Source organism: Coregonus clupeaformis, chromosome 8 (assembly GCF_020615455.1).
Source record: "Coregonus clupeaformis isolate EN_2021a chromosome 8, ASM2061545v1, whole genome shotgun sequence".
NCBI classification, from domain to species: Eukaryota; Metazoa; Chordata; class Actinopteri; order Salmoniformes; family Salmonidae; genus Coregonus; species Coregonus clupeaformis.
Window position 1 is genome coordinate 49,111,459 of NC_059199.1, and position 19,737 is coordinate 49,131,195.

Sequence of the window (19,737 nt, forward strand, 5' to 3'; positions counted from 1 at the left end):
CTGTCTCATGCTAGGACGACTGAGAAGGACAGGACTGGACGGGCTGGGCCGGGATGGGACTGGACAGGATAGGACAGAACGGGACAGGACGGGTCCCAATACTCACAGAAACCTTCTTACTGGACCCTTGTTTCCAGGGTTTGGAACATCTATCTGAAATGTATTATGTGAATTATAATATCATGACTTCATACACACACACAGCTCACAATGCACACTTTAAGGCGAGGAGACTAATTTAACTGTGGCTGCTGCACTGCCTACCAATCCTACATTTCAAGTCCTTATTTTAATGAAGATAAATACAATACATGTTGGGGAGTGCTTTAAAATGGGTCCCTGTGTTCTGAAAATTAATGCCCTCTCACACCTATTGGTCTGACCGGTGTTCAAATACTATTTGAAATCTTTCAAATACTTTGGGTGTTTGCTCTAGCCTGCCTGGAGTTTTGAGACTGTTCTATTGGTCTATTAAGTGAGGCAAGCCCCATCAAGCACAGATAATCTCCCGAGTGGCGCAGTGGTCTAAGGCACTGCATCGCAGTGCTAGCTGTGTCACTAGAGATCCTGGTTCGAATCGAGGCTCTGTCGTAGCCGGCCGCGACCGGGAGACCCATGGGGTGGCGCACAATTGGCCCAGCGTTGTCGAGGGTAGGGGAGGGAATGGCCGGCAGGGATGTAGCTCAGTTGGTAGAGCATGGCGTTTGCAACGCCAGGGTTGTGGGTTCGATTCCCACGGGGGGTATACAAAATTAATAAATGTATGCACTAACTGTAAGTCGCTCTGGATAAGAGCGTCTGCTAAATGACTAAAATGTAAATAATGTATTTGAAATTATTTCAAATAGTATTTAAACACAGCATCATATTGACTGTGCAGTAAGAAGCTTACAACTGACTTGGAGAACGCTGATTGACATTAATAAAATACAGTCTGGCCGTGATGAGGTTCCGTTCCAATACCCACATACTAGCACACTACTAAGAGTGTAACAATGTCTTGGACATACGTTCTAAGTGCAATATTAGTGTGGACATTGGAACATAGCCTGAAAGACTCCAGTTTTAACTCGACAGTCTAAAGTGACAGTGCAGGGGGCAGGTTTTCCGGGGACCTATGTGAGACTTCTCCTCCTCTTCCCTCCGGCCTGTTATCAACACTCGGAACTTTCCGGCTGATTCCAGGTAAGGGTTTTCTAAATGTTCTGATGGGATCAGATGGAGCCGAACAGAGTAGGAATTAAAAGGTTTGAGAGGATTTCCGGAGCGGACCCACCCAGCAGTCACCTTTCCCAATAGCATGGCAATGGCACGCTCAGCCGTGCCTCTCAGTCCTGTCCCACGCAACGCTAATCCAATCAGTAGGCTGGGATTTCTCACGCAGAAAAGAGGAAGAGTAGGAGTAGAAAGAGGAGAAGGACAAGAGGAGAAGATAGAACGGAGGAAGAGGAGGTTGAGAAGGAGCATTCAGCTTCATCCAGCTCAGACGAGGATACAGGTACATCTTGGTAATAGTAGACTATGCCACCCGGTATCCCGAGGCCATTCCCCTACGGGCGGCGGTATCCAAGGGAATCGCCCCGGGAGCTGTTCAACCTCTTTAGCCGGGTGGGCATCCCGAACGAGATCCTGACCGACCAAGGTACAGAGTTTATGTCCCTCCTCATGAAAGAGTTGTGTGCCCTCATGCAGATCCGGACCTCCGTTTTTCACCCGCAGACGAATGAGCTCGTCGAGCGCTTTAACAAAACGCTCAAACAGATGCTGCGGAAGGTCATCGAGCGGGACGGGAAGAACTTGGACCAGCTACTATCTCACCTAATGTTCTCAATCCAAGAAGTACCCCAATCCTCCACTGGGTTTTCCCCGTTTGAACTCCTCTACGGGAGGAGGCCACGGGGCCTCCTGGACCCCGCCAAGGAGGTGTGGGAAGCCCAACCGACCCCCTTACGCAGCATGGTAGAGCACGTGGAGACGATGCAGGAGCGAATTACAGCCATATGGCCAGTCGTGAGGGAACATATGGAGAAGGCCCAACGCGTCCAAGCCCAGGTCTACAATCGGGGAGCCCAGCCCAGAGAATTCCAGGTGGGAGACAGGGTGTTGGTATTGATCCCCACGGCCGAAAGTAAGTTCCTGGCCGAAAGTAAGTTCCTTGCAACATGGCACGGACCATACGAGGTGGTTGAGAAACTGGGACCTGTCAACTACCGCGTACGGCAACCGGGGAGACGGAAACCTCAACAGATTTACCACGTGAACCTATTGAAGAAGTGGCACGAGAGGACAGCCTTGGCCGTGTTATGGTCGGGACCCCGGACGCCAACGGTACCAGTGGTGGTCCCGAGCAGTGAGGACCTCGACCCGGACCAGAAGCAAGAGCTCCGGGAGCTGGTCGATCGGAACACGGCGGTGTTCTCCGAGAAGCTGGGCCGCACGACCCTCATTGAACACCACATCCATACCCGGCCCGGGGAAACGGTAAGAAAGAGGCCGTATCGAATTCCGGAGGCCCGACGGAAGGCCGTGAAACAAGAAGTGGAGGCTATGCTGAGGATGGGGGTCGTTGAAGAGTCCCGCAGTGCATGGTGCAGCCCCATCGTGTTGGTGCCCAAACCGGATGGTAGCCTCCGCTTCTGTAATGATTTCCGGGGGGTGAACGACATAAGCGTGTTCAACGCCTACCCCATGCCGAGGGTGGACGAGCTAATCGACCAATTGGGAAAGGCCCGGTACATCAGCACCCTTGACCTGACCAAAAGATATTGGCAGGTACCATTGGCAGCCTCCTCCCGGGAGAAGACAGCTTTCTCGACACCAGACGGTCTCTACCAGTACCAGGTGCTCCCGTTCGGTCTCCACGGAGCCCCGCCCACATTCCAGCGACTGATGAACAGAGTGCTTCGACCCCACCAGCAGTACGCAGCAGCCTATCTGGATGATATCATCATCCACAGCCAAGGTTGGGAGGAGCACCTGACGCGCCTCCAGACGGTGCTGGACACGCTCAGACAAGCCGGGTTGACCGCAAACCCCAAGAAATGCAAGCTAGTGTTTGAGGAGCTGGAGTTCCTGGGGTATTTGATCGGACGGGGGGAACATCAAGCCCCAGGAGAGGAAGGTTCACGCGGTACATGACTGGCCTGTTCCACGCACCAAGACACAGGTCAAGTCCTTCCTGGGACTGGCAGGATACTATAGCCGGTTTATCCCCAACTTTGCGGCTATAGCTTCCCCCCTCACCGATCTAACCAGGGCCCGCCTCCCGAAAACAGTGAAATGGATGGACGAGACAGAAGCGGCGTTCAGCCGTCTGAAGTAAGCGCTGTGCTCCCATCCGATTCTCGTAACGCCCGATTTCCAGGTGCCGATGGTGGTCCAGACGAATGCATGTGATACGGGACTAGGGCAGGTCAGCCACCAGGGGGAGACTCGTCGTGGCCTGGTAACAGATGGAGTATACATCACAAGGTGGTGTCTCCATCTGCTGGACGTGCCAGGTCTCGACGGGCTCCCCGGACAGGACTAATTGGGAGCTGGTGAGTAATTAAGGGCAGATTGCTCACCAGCTGTGAAAGGCCCATAAAGCTGCCAGGAGGGCAGCACACGGGAGAGGACGGAAGGTAACCTCTGTGTAGTTGGAGATGGTATGCTGGAGAGAGTCTCATGGGGGAGACCTGTCCTAGCCTATCCTATGCTTTTGATTAGTTTATTAATAAACACCCTTGAAACTGAGCTACTCATACAATGTCCATGTCTGATCTGTGTAAATGTCTTGACCCAACCCCCTGATCTGCCACAATATATACACTACTGTTCAAAAGTTTGGGGTCACTTAGAAATGTCCTTGTTTTCGAAAGAAAAGCAATTGTTTTGTCCATTCAAATAACATCAAATTGATCAGAAATAAAGTGTAGACATTGTTAAAGCTGTAAATGGCTATTGTAGCTGGGAACAGCTTATTTTTAATGGAATATCTACATAGGCGTACAGAGGCCCATTATCAGCAACCATCAGTCCTGTGTTCCAATGGCACGTTGTGTTTGCTAATCCAAGTTTATCATTTTAAAAGGCTAATTGATCATTAGAAAACACTTTTGCAATTATGTTAGCACAGCTGAAAACTGTTGTGCTGATTAAAGAAGCAATAACACTGGCCTTCTTGAGACTAGTTGAGTATCTGGAGCATCAGCAATTGTGGGTTTGATTACATGCTCAAAATGGCCAGAAACAAAGAACTTTCTTCTGAAACTCGTCAGTCTATTCTTGTTCTGAGAAATGAAGGCTATTTCATGCGAGAAATTGCCAAGAAATGCTGTGTACTACTCCCTTCACAGAACAGCGCAAACTGTCTCTAACCAGAATAGAAAGAGGAGTGGGAGGCCCCGGTGCACAACTGAGCAAGAGGACAAATACATTAGAGTGTCTTGTTTGAGAAACAGACGACTCACAGGTCCTCAACTAGCAGCTTCATTAAATAGTACCCGCAAAACACCAGTCTCAACGTCAACAGTGAAGAGGCGACTCCGGGATACTGACCTTCTAGGCAGAGTTGCAAAGAGAAAGCCATATCTCAGACTGGCCAATAAAAAGAAAAGATTAAGATGGGCAGTATGAGATATGGCTTTTTCTTTGCAACTCTGCCTAGAAGGTCAGCATCTTCACTAGAAGAGTCGCCTCTTCACTGTTGACGTTGAGATAGCCATTAACAACATTAACAATGTCTACACTGTATTTCTGATCAATTTGATGTTATTTTAATGGACAAAAAATTTGCTTTTCTTTCGAAAACAAGGGCATTTCTAAGTGACCCCAAACTTTTGAATGGTAGTGTATATAAAAAGTATAATTACAAAACAAATAAAAAAAGAATAATGTCTATTACATTTACATTTTAGTCATTTAGCAGACGCTCTTATCCAGAGCGACTTACAGTTAGTGAGTGCATATATATTTTTTCATACTGGCCCCCCGTGGGAATCGAACCAACAACCCTGGCGTTGCAAGCGCCATGCTCTACCAACTGAGCTACACGAAAACGTTGGGGGCCAAATAAAACCAGTCAGGGAACCCTGGACCATGGTCTCATGAGTCTTCTCAAAATTCCCCCTGTGGATAGGCCAAGTACCACCAGAGGTCCTAGTACCCCTGGTTGGGAACCACTGGACTAGGCTGTTATGCGTTAGACGATTTACTTTCATTTTCATTTTGCAACTTCCTAAACAATGGTGAGTAGCCCTTTTTACTCCATATTATGAGAAGAAATTAAGGTACATGACAAAACATGAACATTTGAACACACATTATCTTTTATTCATCTATCGATTTTGCCAAAACATATAAAGATAAATTTGAGCGTTGTGACGCGCACGCACGCGCGCACAGACACTCCTATGCAAAGATTCGGCCTAGTCTACCGTCTTTGTCCTATACTCTCAAAAACGTAGTTTTTTTCGGTAAGTACATTTGGCGAATTTCAAATAAGTATTAACCTTCTAATGCCTTTTCATAATAGCAGTAGTAGTTATTGTGGTTTTAGTCTATTAAATGGTTATGACGTCATCTTTCCCATGACAGGAGACCGCACTACGAGAGAGGTGAGCCTCAACATATTAACCATGAACTCTTCTTTTGTTATTTCAATAAATTAAAGTATTGCACACTTATTCATTGAGAAAATTAATATTGTGTCATGACTCTGACAAAAATATTTTAGGGCAGAGGAGTTTTTGAAGACTGAAGACAGTTTTAGGACTAATGCCTTCAAGATCATCAGTGTAATGGTTGAACTATCAAATTATGAAGACGCACCAAAGGAATATGTGGATGAGGTATGCATGTACCCCTTTGAAGGCGTCATTGTCTAAAGTTGGATAGTTTCTCTTCTTGTCCTGTGTAAAAAGCAACTTATTAGAGCCCCTTTCTTAAGAGAGCCCCTTTTTTGGCAGTTTAATTGTGCCATCAAACCCATTGTTCTTCCAGAGGAGCCAATATGGATGGATAGATAGATAAAGGTGTCCAGAAATTAGGGTTACATTTCTAAAGAGAACATCTTTTTTATTTGTGCTTCTCATATCAAACCTGTGTCTATAAGATGCTCCAAAGCATCTTCTTCTTAGGCAGGATTAATACCCCCCAATACACCCCAAATGATATCCTTGGTGAAGACTATGTGCGTAAGATGGAGGAGGAGTTCAAAGGACCGTTTAAGAGTTACGAAAGGAAACTGCCAAAACGGACTCCATTCTCCTGTGTGCTGGATATGGTGAGTGTTGTGTTGCTGATGGTCTTGACTAACCCACTGGGCACAGACATCAGTTCAACGTCTAGTTTGATTTACATTTTGTTGAGTTGTCAACTAACCATGAATTCAATGTGAAATCAAGAACAAATGTCCAGTGGCGCGTACTCATGGACGCGAAGGGAAGCCCGGCTTCCACATTTTTTTTAGCAGTTGGTAGAGCATGGCGCTTACAACGCCAGCGTTGTGGGTTAGATTCCCACGGGGGACCAGTACGAAATAATTTATGCATTCACTACTGTAAATCTCTCTGGATAAGAGAGTCTGCTAAATGACAAAAATGTAAATGTCTCTCTGTGTTTCAAAATGTTCCTTCAATTCGCAAGAGGCTGAATATATCTCACAGGAGAAAGCATCCGAGCGAGCGAAACAGCACCCCTCTGTCTCTCTATGTGTAGGCCATCTACAGTGGTGAAAAAAAGTATTTAGTCAGCCACCAATTGTGCAAGTTCTCCCACTTAAAAAGATGAGAGAGGCCTGTAATTTTCATCATAGGTACACGTCAACTATGACAGACAAAATGAGAAAAAAAATCCAGAAAATCACATTGTAGGATTTTTAATGAATTTATTTGCAAATGATGGTGGAAAATAAGTATTTGGTCAATAACAAAAGTTTCTCAATACTTTGTTATATACCCTTTGTTGGCAATGACACAGGTCAAACGTTTTCTGTAAGTCTTCACAAGGTTTTCACACACTGTTGCTGGTATTTTGGCCCATTCCTCCATGCAGATCTCCTCTAGAGCAGTGATGTTTTGGGGCTGTCGCTGGGCAACACGGACTTTCAACTCCCTCCAAAGATTTTCTATGGGGTTGAGATCTGGAGACTGGCTAGGCCACTCCAGGACCTTGAAATGCTTCTTACGAAGCCACTCCTTCGTTGCCCGGGCGGTGTGTTTGGGATCATTGTCATGCTGAAAGACCCAGCCACGTTGCTGATGGAAGGAGGTTTTCACTCAAAATCTCACGATACATGGCCCCATTCATTCTTTTCTTTACACGGATCAGTCGTCCTGGTTCCTTTGCAGAAAAACAGCCCCAAAGCATGATGTTTCCACCCCCATGCTTCACAGTAGGTATGGTGATCTTTGGATGCAACTCAGCATTCTTTGTCCTCCAAACACGACGAGTTGAGTTTTTGCCAAAAAGTTATATTTTGGTTTCATCTGACCATATGACATTCTCCCAATCCTCTTCTGGATCATCCAAATGCACTCTAGCAAACTTCAGAGGGGGTGAGATCTTGCGTGGAACCCCAGATCGAGGGAGATTATCAGTGGTCTTGTATGTCTTCCATTTCCTAATAATTGCTCCCACAGTTGATTTCTTCAAACCAAGCTGCTTACCTATTGCAGATTCAGTCTTCCCAGCCTGGTGCAGGTCTACAATTTTGTTTCTGGTGTCCTTTGACAGCTCTTTGGTCTTGGCCATAGTGGAGTTTTGAGTGTGACTGTTTGAGGTTGTGGACAGGTGTCTTTTATACTGATAACAAGTTCAAACAGGTGCCATTAATACAGGTAATGAGTGGAGGACAGAGGAGCCTCTTAAAGAAGAAGTTACAGGTCTGTGAGAGCCAGAAATCTTACTTGTTTGTAGGTGACCAAATACTTATTTTCCACCATAATTTGCAAATAAATTCATTAAAAATCCTACAATGTGATTGTCTGGATTTTTTTTCCTCAATTTGTCTGTCATAGTTGACGTGTACCTATGATGAAAATTACAGGCCTCTCTCATCTTTTTAAGTGGGAGAACTTGCACAATTGGTGGCTTACTAAATACTTTTTTTCCCCACTGTATCTGATACTGTCGGAGTGTTGCTTTAGCAGTATGCTGTCTTTGTTGCCTAGCTGATTAATGCCCTCCTTGCCTGGTCCGGGAGTTTTGGTGGGCGGCCCTCTCTTGGCAGGTTTGTTGTGGTGCCATATTTTTCATTTTTTTTATAATGGATTTAATGGTGCTCCGTGGGATGTTCAAAGTTTAGGATATTTTTTTATAACCCAACCCTGATCTGTACTTCTCCACAATTGTGTCCCTGTTTGGAGAGCTCCTTGGTCTTCATGGTGCCGATTGCTTGGTGGTTCCCCTTGCTTAGTGGTGTTGCAGACTCTGGGGCCTTATAGTGGGATCATGTGACAGATCATGTGACACTTAGATTGCACACAGGTAGACTTTATTTAACTAATTATGTGACTTCTGAAGGTAATTGGATGCACGAGCTCTTATTTAGCGGCTTCATTGCAAAGGGGGTGAATACATATGCACACACCACTTTTATTTTTAGGAATTATTTTAAACAAGTTATTTTTTTCATTTCACTTCACCAATTTTGACTATTTTGTGTATGTCCATTAAATGAAATCCAAATAAAAATCTATTTAAATTACAGGTTGTAATGCAACAAAATAGGAAAAATGCCAAGGGGGATGAATACTTTTGCAAGGCACTGTACATCATTAACAGAAACAACTTGAATTGTTGCATCTCGTTGTGTTGTTGTCCTCCGGTGGCTAGCTAGCTAGCTAAAATTGCCCCTTTCCTAAATTAGCCATGGATGGAGGTAGGGATTTGGACTTGTGGTTTTACTTAATTTTCCGTACTGGCCATTGATTATAACGCCGATTCTGATCCAACCATTCATTTATACATTGTGCCTCTGGCCTGAGGGGATGAAAGTTCAATATGCAAATGTCACCATGTCATTGAAATTAGGTTAAGAGTTGGGTGAAAAGTAACATTGATTACTTTTTGCTAAGAAATGGATCTGCTCCTATCTGTATATATTTTTGTAAATCATTTTATGAATAGTTCACTAAAGTTTCTCTGCGACATACAGGCCACAATTTTTTGTCTATTTGGATTCTACCTGCTGTTTATGGGCCCTTTTCTCACTGACCTTATCTTGTTTGACGTCTGTTGTCATCTACTTCCAGGTGGTCTCCTTGTTTGGACCAGACGAAATAAAGCAGAAGCTGACGGAAATTGCCGCTGCCATTGCCACGTCAGGGGATGACAGGTTCACTTCCTCAACCATCTGCATCTCTCAAAGTGGAGGGTGCTACTATGGAGCATCCATGTCTTGCAAGGGGAGGAGACAGGGACAGATTATGATCGCTGTGTCCTGTCTGTGTACCTGGCACTATGGTGTTTCCAATGCCGTGATGACATACAAGCCAGATAAGACCAAGAGAAATAACTTTGATGGCACCATGCAACTACCACAGAAGGTCAAATGCCAGGCTTTCAATGTGACGAGTGGGAAGGTGATATCTCCTTGCGACTCCTGTGTTGATCTTTTTGGTCTGAAGACATCTGCGCAATCAAATAAGAAAAATGGTGGGTGGGTCCATGGGCACTGCGCAGAGGCAGAGAGCTTGAGCAAACTGCTCTATAAAGAGAAAGAGATAGAAGTGGCAACAGTTGAGGACGAAATGCGAGAGCAAGTGATGAAGAAGGTAAAAGCTCACCTGGAAGCGAACCTCCGATTGTCAAAGTTTGATTGGGATTCTTCCTATTACACTCCACAGTAGATTGTCAGAGATGACGGGTAAACGCATGTGCGCGCGCACACACACACGCACGCACACACACACGCACGCACGCACGCACGCACAATTTACAGATATACAGATGCACATTCTTACTGTAACACCCTAGCAACATGTGATTTGCGGCCGACAGTTACCGTTGAAACTTTGCCAAAGCAGTGAATGTTTTAGGATAAGAACACAGCTTTAGCCATTTTAAAATGCGTAGAATTGCAGAAAATGTTGCATTAAAACTGAAACATTTTATTTAAGCTCCATTGCAAAATGTGTAGAATTGCAGGAAATTAGCTTTAAAACAAAATGTTCTCTACACCAACCCATGTGGTGGGTCGTGACTCAAAAAACACCACCATTTATGGGTCAGAAAGCAAAAAAGTATAGAAATCCCTGGTTGGGAACCTCGATGGAGATGCTGTATTATTCATCAAATGTCTGCTGTATTTAATTAAATACTCTAGTCAAAGCATTTTACATAAAAAAATATACTTTTAAATTGATTTTAAACTTTACTTCTACTGTAATCATTGATGAACATCTTACTCATCTATAAAAAATTACTAATACTGCAACCGTTGGTGTGAATTAATGTCTGGGTTGACTTATATGTGAGGAATTAATCTAATAAAGGAGATTACATTGTGTGTTTGTGTGTGCTTGTTTTATCACAGAGTGTACTTGAGCTTTAGTGACTGTTTAGTTTGCAAACGGAAGGGTGGAGAGGATTGAAATAGCAAACAGGAAAGTGCTAAATAGGGAAGTGCACTCAATGTATCTAACAGCACACTTTAACCAGGAACCAGGACACTTGTCTGATATCCAGCTCATCATTCCGGTCAGTCCTGTCATACGGCCATTACCCCAGGCAATATCCCAATTGGAATTTGGACAGGTTTGGGTTTTAGTTAAATCATTTGTTTTAATACGACGTGTCTTGGATTTGTTCTTGGCAGACTCCTGGTAAAGGTTAGATATTTTATTACATCTGGAAACTGTAGATTTTTTACCGCCTGCCTGTGTTATCCTTAAGATATTGCATGGACACCTTACCCAACAGGATGCTATGAGAGTTAAAGTATTTAAATAAAATTGACGACTTGCACAGCTGCACGTCACTAATGGATTCCTAACATGTAATAGGGCAGATAAGGCATTGTTCAAAAGTATAGGGAATAGGGTGGCATTTTGGATGCATAGGCCGTGGTCAAAAGTCATACGTTATGTTAGGGGACCATTTTGGCTCTGGTCAAAATTATTGCGTTATGTTAGGGGGCCATTTTGGCTCTGGTCAAAAGTAGTGCACTATAAGCCTTAAACGACTAGACACTAGGCACTACTATCATGGTCAAGATCCCTCTAGCACAGTCCCTGTAACCTGGTATGATGGTAAAATTTGTATTTCAGACACATGAACAGGTCCCAGCGCTGAGACGCACACACACAGACAAACACACACGAATACAAATCAATAGCAGTTATTAATATGAATAATGGAGCTGGCAACACCAAGGTTGCAGGTTCAATTCCCACATTGGCTACATTTACTGAGTATTTGTGTTAAGTGTAAGTGGTTTTTAGGATAGAGGCACCCGCTGAAGTGGCTGTAGCACAGAGAGCAGTGTGAGACAGATTAAACCAGTCTTGGTGTGTGTGCGTGCGTGTGCATGGGTGTGTGTGTTAGCATCAGAGTCACTCCGTCATCCCATGGGATTAACGGTGCTCCTGAACAGCCCAGATTACTCCACCTCTCTCTGACAGGCTATAAATAGTGACACAGCCAACACAGAGAGAATGGATACATAGCACCTTCTCAGTGATCACACCCGCACTTGAGCCACTGGATTATTACAGGATGTTATATTGATTACCAGATCAGCCTTTTGTTTCATAGCAATGTTACCTTTTATTCTAATTTCCAATGAATAGAGAATATATCAGTCCCTTATTTGTATAAAAATACCTGAACAGGAGATACAATGTGATTGATTCAGATGTCTTCCTGACATTCAGCTCTCAGAGAGAAAGGAACAGGAGTGGACAGATACCTCTGTTAAAAGACATGGGCCGGGGTTCAAACAAACCGCAATGCACTGCTGACGTCGCACTGCACTTGACTTGTAAAGGTAATTTCAATGACGTTTGTGGAGATTGCATTTGGGGTAAATACAGCGGATGTCGGCTAAAACATCAATGAAGTCAATTGCAGTGCGATGTTGGCTGTTTTGTTTGAATCCCGGCCCATGGGTTTGAGGGGTGCAGATGGGTTTTGTTCGCTAGTGAGAAAATGTTTTTAAAAAACATGTTATAACAAAGTGTAACAAGGAGATACTACCTGAACACATGCAAAACCTTCAGCTAGGGTTTGCCACACTGGCAGAAATGCTGGGCCAACCCTGAAATCATTTTTGATTTGATAAATCCTACGAGAGAGACACACCTAGCTGGTTCTGTTTCAGTCTAATCCCTAGCCCTAGACAATTTCTCATGCCATTTTCTGTTGTAGACATAGATCAGAAAAACTGGATAGGTACATGTAAGCAATATGTTCTCACCATTTAGTGTAAGGAAAGCTGAATGGCCGGGATTCAACCAAAGGCACGTTGTCGACAGGCACATTGCACTTTACTTTTAAAGGTAATTCACCTTGTGCCAACATCCACAGCGTTTACCATGAATGTGATCTCTGCGAACATCGGGAAATTGCCTTTAAAAGGTGCATTGCTGACTTTGACAGCATCTAAAGTCCTTAAGACAGTTTCAACATTCTCTGAGCCAGTCAGCTTATACATACTGTATAATTCAATGCATGCCAAAAGTTTGATAGCTTAATTTAATACTGTATATGTTCTGGTATATTATTTTTATGTACAAAAGGTAATTTTGTGATGAAAATAAGAAAAATATACAACAGAGTCAATATACACAATAAATCAAATAATGAAAAAAGGACCAAATAAATCTTCATCTTCATTTGAGAGTGATGAGCAAAAGCATGAAGCCCAATACATAGGCACTAGGCAGTGTCCCAAATGGCACCCTATTCCCTTTTGTCATGCACTATAGAGGGAATAGCATGCCATTTGGAACGCACTCATAGTGCCCTGTAACCTAGATACAGTGTTAGATCTACATCTTGTCCATAGTTTCACATTCTGTCAAATAGATATTCAATACTGTCTTTATATTATACATGCATATCCATATGATTGGACTTCTGTGAAGGATTGCATTATAACACAGTGATTAAGAGGCAAAGATTGAGAAAGCGAGAGAGAAAGAAAGAGAGCGAGAGACCTATACAGTGCCTTCAGAAAGTATTCACACCCCTTGACTAATTCCATAATTTTGTTGTATTACAGCCTGAATTCAAAATATAAATTCAAAATATAAATTAAAATTAAATATATTATTTTTCTCACACACCTACACACAATACCCCATAATTACAAAGTGAAAACATGTTTTTAGAATTTGTTGCTAATTTAAAATGAAATACAGAAATACCTGATTTACATCAAGTATAGACTCAAGGGTGTGAATACTTGTAGAAGCACCATTGGCAGCGATTACAGCTTTGACTAGTCTCGAGTATGTCTCCATCAGTTTTGCACATCTGGATTTGGTGATTTTCTCCCATTCTTCCTTGATGATTTTCTGCTAGGCCAACAGCTCTGCTGTCTCATGCTAGGACGACTGAGAAGGACAGGACTGGACGGGCTGGGCCGGGATGGGACTGGACAGGATAGGATAGGACAGAACGGGACAGGACGGGTCCCAATACTCACAGAAACCTTCTTACTGGACCCTTGTTTCCAGGGTTTGGAACATCTATCTGAAATGTATTATGTGAATTATAATATCATGATCTCATACACACACACAGCTCACAATGCACACTTTAAGGCGAGGAGACTCATTTAACTGTGGCTGCTGCACTGCCTACCAATCCTACATTTCAACAGTGGCGGCTCCTGAAAAAATTCTCAGGAGGGGCAATTTTTCTGATGATTTAGGTGACCTACACACATTTTAAAAAAGATATGTCCAGCAACAACATGAAGACAGGGGCAGCATATAAGTCAATACCAGAAGCATTTATTGACTGATCTCAAAAGTGTTGGCTTACCAGGGTTGGTGGAGCCCTCAGTTTCATCTTTGCCTCGCAAAGCTAACTCAAACACTCCGCAAAACTTCACACACTGGATTAGCCGGCTGAGGATGTGGCGGTTCTTGCTAATGTCGTAGTAAATATATTTGTTATAGTGAATATGGAATATGATATGTTGAGTAAAATGTTGTGCTAAGATCTATTTAGGTCAGGAGCTGGTTATAAGTTCTGTTCCTATCCAATAACAATGGACAAAAGGGTCCTATCTTGTCAGCCTTGTCAGCAGGTGGCCAAGGACAACACCCACGCCATAGGCCTCTCAGTTCTTCCAACTCACGAGTTCTTGCTCTGAGGACACACACACACACAAACACACACACACACACACATCATCACTGTTAAACACACACACACACACACACACACACACACATCATCACTGTTAAACACACACACACACACACACAAAAATCCCCTCTCTTAGGCTGAACATTTGAAGACAGAGAACCCGACTCAGAGCCAATGCAACAGTGACAGTAGCCTGGAGGGGACCTCGCCCAACTCATCAGGACCAATCAGAAGATCAGAACTACTAGATTCAACCTACTTCATTTATTGCATAAAATGTCTGCACACAATGTTTCGGGGCTCTCTTCAGAATAATAATAATAATAATAATATGCCATTTAGCAGACGCTTTTATCCAAAGCGACTTACAGTCATGCGTGCATACATTTTTGTGTATGGGTGGTCCCGGGGATCGAACCCACTACCTTGGCGTTACAAGCACCATGCTCTACCAGCTGAGCTACAGAAAGTGGATACTCATGGATGCGCATCGCAATTGTAAAATGTCAACACAATTGGAGACACCACGTCATTTTTGGAGACATGTTATTGACAGTAAACTATTGTAGATGCGACTGCTAACTAAATAAAACATTTTAGCTGGCTAGCTAATCATCTTAGCTAAATGTGGGGCAAACAATTCAGTTATTTACCGTTAATTTGAGGGATTGGGGTGAAAGAAATCGAGTTACATAGTGATACTTTACGATATACTGTATTGACAATATCGCAATATTTTAGCGCTAGTTGGCTGTACCTGCACCAAAACACCATTATTGTTCCTTCATAGCTTGTTCTCAATCTTTTCACATTGGGAGCCAATTTGTTTTCAGCACTTTTATTTCCATGACTGATCAAAACTCGTTCTCATGGCTTTCTGATCCCTCTGCAACAGACATATGGTGCGCAATAAAATCACAGTATCGAATCGCAATACGTATAGAATCATGAGACTCGCAATGCTGATGCATATATCTTATCGTGACGTTCCTGGCAATTCCCAGCCCAAGTTCATTTGCCACAACAAATCTCTTCGCTAGCAAACGCGATGTCTTCTCCAAAACGGCAATGTGTCTCCAGCAATGTTTACTTTTTTGACGTTCTATGGCATCTCCACTTTCCAAGCATATATGACCACATGTAATATTTTGGTAAGTGATGCAAATAGTGAACTATGTAGGGCCAGGATGTAAAATATATGTAGCTGCAGCAATTTCTCTTATCTGATATGGTAAGTAATGGGGCTTAATTTATAGCTCCCTAAGAGTTTGACGAACGGGTCCGTGAACGCGATTCCAGATATCTTTACCTCTGAATAAACTGCCTTTATTATACCATATCCACCCTGTCCAAAGTCTCTACTTGGTCTCAGTTCTCCAGTAAACTTGTGATTATCAACACTAACCTCATCGTTGTGGCGGCGGACAGCTAGCCTGTATCCCTCATCCAGTTGAGTGAGTGGCAATGTCTTTTTTCGTTCGTACCAATTTTTGGAAAATCCTCGGGTGTAGGACTTTCCGCCTTTAGTAGAAACCTGTTGAATTATTAAATTTGGTCTGGGAGGTCCTAATTGTTTCGTTGCCAATTTATCTTCATTTGTTCGCCGACAAAAAGGAACTTCTTTCAAACAATCCGCTCTTTTCTCAGTTACGTTCATGGTTACGTAACGTATGTGGCAGCGTAAGTGCAAGCCCACAGACACCCATTGAGATTGTATTGAAGGCTCTGAAATTTGAAAAAAATAGATTTTACATGGGAGTCTATGACAGACTTCTGGGCGATTTTCAACCTGACTGAAATCGCCCCAAAAGGGGGAGCCATTTGAAGCACGACTTTAGCCTGATTCGACATTTAGTGGCAGTGTGGCACTGTGGCAGATCAGACGTATAGATTACAACACTGATAACTACTGTTGCCGTGATATAATTGATTAGAAAAAAAATCCCTTCCTTTTCCCGTTTGGCAGTGCGTCGCCCATATCGCCCTATTGAACAGGCCGCCCCTGCATTTCAAGTCATTATTTTAATGAAGATAAATACAATACATGTTGGGGAGTGCTTTAAAATGGGTCCCTGTGTTCTGAGAATTAATGCCCTCTCACACCTATTGGTCTGACCGGTGTTCAAATACTATTTGAAATCTTTCAAATACTTTGGGTGTTTGCTCTAGCCTGCCTGGAGTGCCAGATGGGTGGGGTTCGCAGTTTTGAGACTGTTCTATTGGTCTATTAAGTGAGGCAAGCCCAATCAAGCACAGATAATGTATTTGAAATTATTTCAAATAGTATTTAAACACAGCATCATGCTGACTGTGCAGTAAGAAGCTTACAACTGACTTGGAGAACGCTGATTGACATTAATAAAATACAGTCTGGCCGTGATGAGGTTCCGTTCCAATACCCACATACTAGCACACTACTAAGAGTGTAACAATGTCTTGGACATACGTTCTAAGTGCAATATTAGTGTGGACATTGGAACATAGCCTGAAAGACTCCAGTTTTAACTCAACAGTCTAAAGTGACAGTGCAGGGGGCAGGTTTTCCGGGGACCTATGTGAGACTTCTCCTCCTCTTCCCTCCGGCCTGTTATCAACACTCTGAACTTTCCGGCTGATTCCAGGGAATGGTAAGGGTTTTCTAAATGTTCTGATGGGATCAGATGGAGCCGAACAGAGTAGGAATTAAAAGGTTGGAGAGGATTTCCGGAGCGGACCCACCCAGCGGTCACCTTTCCCAATAGCATGGCAATGGCACGCTCAGCCGTGCCTCTCAGTCCTGTCCCACGCAACGCTAATCCAATCAGTAGGCTGGGATTTCTCACGCAGAAAAGAGGAAGAGTAGGAGTAGAAAGAGGAGAAGGACAAGAGGAGAAGATAGAACGGAGGAAGAGGAGGTTGAGAATGAGCATTCAGCTTCATCCAGCTCAGACGAGGATACAGGTACATCTTGGTAATAGTAGACTATGCCACCCGGTATCCCGAGGCCATTCCCCTACGGGCGGCGGTATCCAAGGGAATCGCCCCGGGAGCTGTTCCACGTCTTTAGCCGGGTGGGCATCCCGAACGAGATCCTGACCGACCAAGGTACAGAGTTTATGTCCCTCCTCATGAAAGAGTTGTGTGCCCTCATGCAGATCCGGACCTCCGTTTTTCACCCGCAGACGAATGGGCTCGTCGAGCGCTTTAACAAAACGCTCAAACAGATGCTGCGGAAGGTCATCGAGCGGGACGGGAAGAACTTGGACCAGCTACTATCTCACCTAATGTTCTCAATCCGAAAAGTACCCCAATCCTCCACTGGGTTTTCCCCGTTTGAACTCCTCTACGGGAGGAGGCCACGGGGCCTCCTGGACCCCGCGAAGGAGGTGTGGGAAGCCCAACCGACCCCCTTACGCAGCATGGTAGAGCACGTGGAGACGATGCAGGAGCGAATGACAGCCATATGGCCAGTCGTGAGGGAACATATGGAGAAGGCCCAACGCGTCCAAGCCCAGGTCTACAATCGGGGAGCCCAGCCCAGAGAATTCCAGGTGGGTGAATTCCAGGTGTTGGTATTGATCCCCACGGCCGAAAGTAAGTTCCTGGCCGAAAGTAAGTTCCTGGCAACATGGCACGGACCATACGAGGTGGTTGAGAAACTGGGACCTGTCAACTACCGCGTACGGCAACCGGGGAGACGGAAACCTCAACAGATTTACCACGTGAACCTGTTGAAGAAGTGGCACGAGAGGACAGCCTTGGCCGTGTTATGGTCGGGACCCCGGACGCCAACGGTACCAGTGGTGGTCCCGAGCAGTGAGGACCTCGACCCGGCCCAGAAGCAAGAGCTCCGGGAGCTGGTCGATCGGAACACGGCGGTGTTCTCCGGGAAGCCGGGCCGCACGACCCTCATTGAACACCACATCCATACCCGGCCCGGGGAAATGGTAAGAAAGAGGCCGTATCGAATTCCGGAGGCCCGACGGAAGGCCGTGAAACAAGAAGTGGAGGCTATGCTGAGGATGGGGGGTCGTTGAAGAGTCCCGCAGTGCATGGTGCAGCCCCATCGTGTTGGTGCCCAAACCGGATGGTAGCCTCCGCTTCTGTAATGATTTCCGGGGGGTGAACGACATAAGCGTGTTCAACGCCTACCCCATGCCGAGGGTGGACGAGCTAATCGACCAATTGGGAAAGGCCCGGTACATCAGCACCCTTGACCTGACCAAAAGATATTGGCAGGTACCATTGGCAGCCTCCTCCCGGGAGAAGACAGCGTTCTCGACACCAGACGGTCTCTACCAGTACCAGGTGCTCCCGTTCGGTCTCCACGGAGCCCCGCCCACATTCCAGCGACTGATGAACAGAGTGCTTCGACCCCACCAGCAGTACGCAGCAGCCTATCTGGATGATATCATCATCCACAGCCAAGGTTGGGAGGAGCACCTGACGCGCCTCCAGACGGTGCTGGACACGCTCAGACAAGCCGGGTTGACCGCAAACCCCAAGAAATGCAAGCTAGTGTTTGAGGAGCTGGAGTTCCTGGGGTATTTGATCGGACGGGGGAACATCAAGCCCCAGGAGAGGAAGGTTCACGCGGTACATGACTGGCCTGTTCCACGCACCAAGACACAGGTCAAGTCCTTCCTGGGACTGGCAGGATACTATAGCCGGTTTATCCCCAACTTTGCAGCTATAGCTTCCCCCCTCACCGATCTAACCAGGGCCCGCCTCCCGAAAACAGTGAAATGGATGGACGAGACAGAAGCGGCGTTAAGCCGTCTGAAGTAAGCGCTGTGCTCCCATCCGATTCTCGTAACGCCCGATTTCCAGGTGCCGATGGTGGTCCAGACGAATGCATGTGATACGGGACTAGGGCAGGTCAGCCACCAGGGGGAGACTCGTCGTGGCCTGGTAACAGATGGAGTATACATCACAAGCCGGTGGCTCCATCTGCTGGACGTGCCAGGTCTCGACGGGCTCCCCGTACAGGACTAATTGGGAGCTGGTGAGTAATTAAGGGCAGATTGCTCACCAGCTGTGGAAGGCCCATAAAGCTGCCAGGAGGGCATCACACGGGAGAGGACGGAAGGTAACCTCTGTGTAGTTGGAGATGGTATGCTGGAGAGAGTCTCATGGGGGAGACCTGTCCTAGCCTATCCTATCCTTTGCTTTTGATTACTTTATTAATAAACACCCTTGAAACTGAGCTACTCATACTCTGTCCATGTCTGATCTGTGTAAATGTCTTGACCCAACCCCCTGATCTGCCACAATATATACACTACCGTTCAAAAGTTTGGGGTCACTTAGAAATGTCCTTGTTTTCGAAAGAAAAGCAATTGTTTTGTCCATTAAAATAACATCAAATTGATCAGAAATACAGTGTAGACATTGTTAAAGCTGTAAATGGCTATTGTAGCTGGGAACGGCTTATTTTTAATGGAATATCTACAT

General features: G+C 45.0%; 1 protein-coding gene across 2 annotated transcripts in view; it reads left to right on the top strand.

Moving 5' to 3' along the window:
* Positions 1 to 10,227, top strand: part of LOC121571877 — a 33,217-nt gene extending 22,990 nt beyond the window's left edge. The window contains exons 1-5 of one of the 2 annotated variants that reach the window (XM_045222036.1): positions 5,140 to 5,228; positions 5,578 to 5,597; positions 5,717 to 5,831; positions 6,095 to 6,265; positions 9,237 to 10,222. In XM_045222036.1, the coding sequence (XP_045077971.1) occupies positions 5,226 to 5,228; positions 5,578 to 5,597; positions 5,717 to 5,831; positions 6,095 to 6,265; positions 9,237 to 9,833 (906 nt within the window). In that variant the 5' untranslated portion in view covers positions 5,140 to 5,225 and the 3' untranslated portion in view covers positions 9,834 to 10,222. Of the gene's footprint in view, positions 1 to 5,139; positions 5,229 to 5,577; positions 5,598 to 5,716; positions 5,832 to 6,094; positions 6,266 to 9,236 lie in introns of those variants that run through there. The other variant, XM_045222037.1, reaches the window with a different exon arrangement.
* The last annotated feature ends 9,510 nt before the right edge of the window (positions 10,228 to 19,737 follow it).